Source organism: Cyclopterus lumpus, chromosome 12 (genome assembly GCF_009769545.1).
Source record: "Cyclopterus lumpus isolate fCycLum1 chromosome 12, fCycLum1.pri, whole genome shotgun sequence".
NCBI lineage: Eukaryota > Metazoa > Chordata > Actinopteri > Perciformes > Cyclopteridae > Cyclopterus > Cyclopterus lumpus.
The window spans coordinates 1,500,752-1,503,466 of NC_046977.1; the positions used below are offsets into that span (position 1 = coordinate 1,500,752).

Here is a 2,715-nt window from a genome sequence, read left to right on the forward strand (position 1 = left end):
AAAAAAAGGACAAAACAAACATGAAGGGCTGTAACAATTCTGTGGTAGATCCTAGTGGTCATAAGCAAAGAGAGTGCATAGTTTGAACAAAGAGCATCATAATAACAATGGCATCTAATTTAGTGACCTTCTTCGACGGTTGTTTCCCATAAAAAAATTTAAAATAATAATAAAGAGATTCCAAGCCACCGTGGCCCTTAAAGCTAAATATATACCTGAAAACATATTTTTTTTAGGGTTTCATTCACCAAACAAAAGCTTTGGCCCCGAGTCCACCGGTCACCTCCACCGATGATCCAGAACGTCTCAACAGCGCCCCCTGAGTTCCCCTCTGGCCACTGCACCGTGTTTCTCAATCATAAAACAATAACCGGGTGCAGCGAAGAGCCCCCTGCTGGGGAGGGGGGGCTTTAAGAGGGTCGGGGGGAGATGGAATATTATCACCACAGATTTCCTTTCATTCAAACGACACATAAGAAGAATACAAAGCACCACAGAAGAGAGAAAATAGCACCTAGGTTTTTGATTTCTTTGTGTTTTTCATTCAAAGTGTGTTTCAGGAGAACAATAGAAGCTGTTTATTAAGTTAAAGACGTTCAGACGAGAAGGAATGCGTGTTCTTTTTTTACGTTTCACATAATGATATCACAGAGCTGGTTTTTCTGCTTTTATTTCCATTCTGCTCTTAAATTACAACAAGTTGCGCTTCACAACCAAGACAGGACTTCCAAATATGTGTTGTTTTGTTTTTATGTTGTTGTTGTTGTTGTTTTTTTTTCAATTTACAAGTCGAATTTCCTCACTTTCCATAAATCTCTACAATGTTGATGTCATCCCCCGTGTCCATCGTCTCCTGCTTCACAATTTAATAAAGTCACATGCGTGTTTTGAAGCCGGAAGCAATAAACATTTAGGAGAAAAAAAATAAAAAATATACAGAATGTACTTACAAACATAAAAAAGAAGATGATATTTATATATATTTATATATATAAGGTCCATTCCAAGGGAACGGGGGGGGGGGGGGGGGGGGGGGGGAGAGAATTATGCACAAACAAAGCTCCCGTAGCTAATGAGCAATCAAACCAACAAAAGACAAGTGTGGGGAAAAAAGCCATTTATGAAAATGAAATGAAAAAACATGAAAAACATGAAAAACATGAAAAAACATGAAAACATGAAAAACATGATCAGAAGTTGAGAAGAGAAAAGAGCAAAAATCCAATGGAGTCGGCTGCAGGAGCTCTGAAGGCCTCCAGGTGAACGTCCAAATCAAGTGTGATGACACGGGGCTGCGTGTGTGTGAGTGTGTGTGTGTGTGTGCGTGTGTGTGTGCGTGTGTGTGTGCGTGTGTGTGATGGAAGAAGGCACTCTGAGGTTTTTTTCGAGGTTATTTCGTATTCCATCTCGAATTTCACTGCGTTCTCGACTCGATTTCATTTCACTCATTTTGTTGCTTTATGGAAAATAAAAAAGATACTTTTTTTTTTTCTTTTTTTTTTTTACAAATAGAATTGTCCTGTTCTTTTTTTTCAATTGTTCTTTTTTTAAAACTTTTTTTCGATGCTTTTCCTCCGTCTCAGCCGACGAAGCACACCGGACCGACCTCGAAGCCGAACTTCTGCGTGGAGCCGCCGAAGTCGTTGAACATGATGTCCACGAACGGGACCTGCTCCACCTTCGGGGTGTTGATCTCCAGGACCGTCTTCTCATAGCCCTTCTTCAACTAGGGGGGAGGGGGGGGGGACACGTCACACACTGCTGCAGGGCTCTGGTGACACACTCACTCACACACTCACACACTCACTCTCTCTCACACACACACACTCACCGCGCAGCCGTCCACCACGGCCCTGATGTAGGGGTTGTTGTCGTAGGACATCTCCTCGTCGTTGGAGCCCAGGAAGCGGATGGCCTTGTCGTGGTTGTCGAGGTTCTGGTCGTGCCAGGCCACCGACTGGTAGCAGTTGTACGTCATGTTCTGTCGGGCCGACGCGCTCAGCAGGCGCATGAAGGTCATCTGGACCACGCTGATGGGGTTGCCCTCGGCATCCACGTAGGAGAGCTGCGGGGGGGGAGGGGTCAGTTTAAGAAGGTGTAACGCCGAGGAGGAGGCGGAGTCACAGTGAAGGACGAGCCCAGAGGAGCGGCCTGAAGAGCCCATAAAAGATTCACGTCTCTGCCTCTCGGGAGGCGTTTGGATCAAAGTTACGACCGGTCGTTTGTATTCACGCTTTACGGCCGCGCGTCGAGTTGGAGACGAGGAGCTCGTTGACAAGAGGAGGCGTCGTCCAGGTGATGGACGACGCCTCGTGTTTCAGAATACGAGCTGGTGGTATTCTATCTGCTTCTCGTGGTCCACAAACCACATGAAAAGACCAAATGACTCCCATTCATTCCTATTGAAGACAGGTTGCAAGTATACTTAAAAAATAATAATAAATACAATTCTAATTTCTTTTAGCAGCAGGCCACTGTAGTGCTCCTCATACAGGAGGAAGAAGAGCATTCTGGGGATTAATAATCCTGAAGTACACTATTGAGTATTTACATTAGAAGGTTGTGCTTAATACAGTTTATTATTGATGTTTTATTATAATGTTGTAACAACTTAACTGCAGGCTTTGGTCTCTTCATGGGTTTGTGAATATTACCCCCCTTATTCTTATTTTTGGGTCTAATGCTCAATGTGGAAAATAAATCCCCCATCAAAGT

At 43.9% G+C, this 2,715-nt stretch overlaps 1 protein-coding gene across 2 annotated transcripts in view; it reads right to left on the reverse strand.

Moving 5' to 3' along the window:
• Nucleotides 1-1,039: 1,039 nt before the first annotated feature.
• The window catches only part of col5a1 (procollagen, type V, alpha 1), a 67,245-nt gene continuing 65,569 nt past the window's right edge, over nt 1,040-2,715 (reverse strand). For both annotated transcript variants that reach the window (XM_034547354.1, XM_034547353.1), the window contains exons 65-66: nt 1,832-2,065; nt 1,040-1,726 (exon numbers count right to left, since the gene is read on the reverse strand). In XM_034547354.1, coding sequence (XP_034403245.1) covers nt 1,580-1,726; nt 1,832-2,065 — 381 coding nt within the window. In that variant the 3' untranslated portion in view covers nt 1,040-1,579. The remainder of the gene's footprint in view (nt 1,727-1,831; nt 2,066-2,715) is intronic.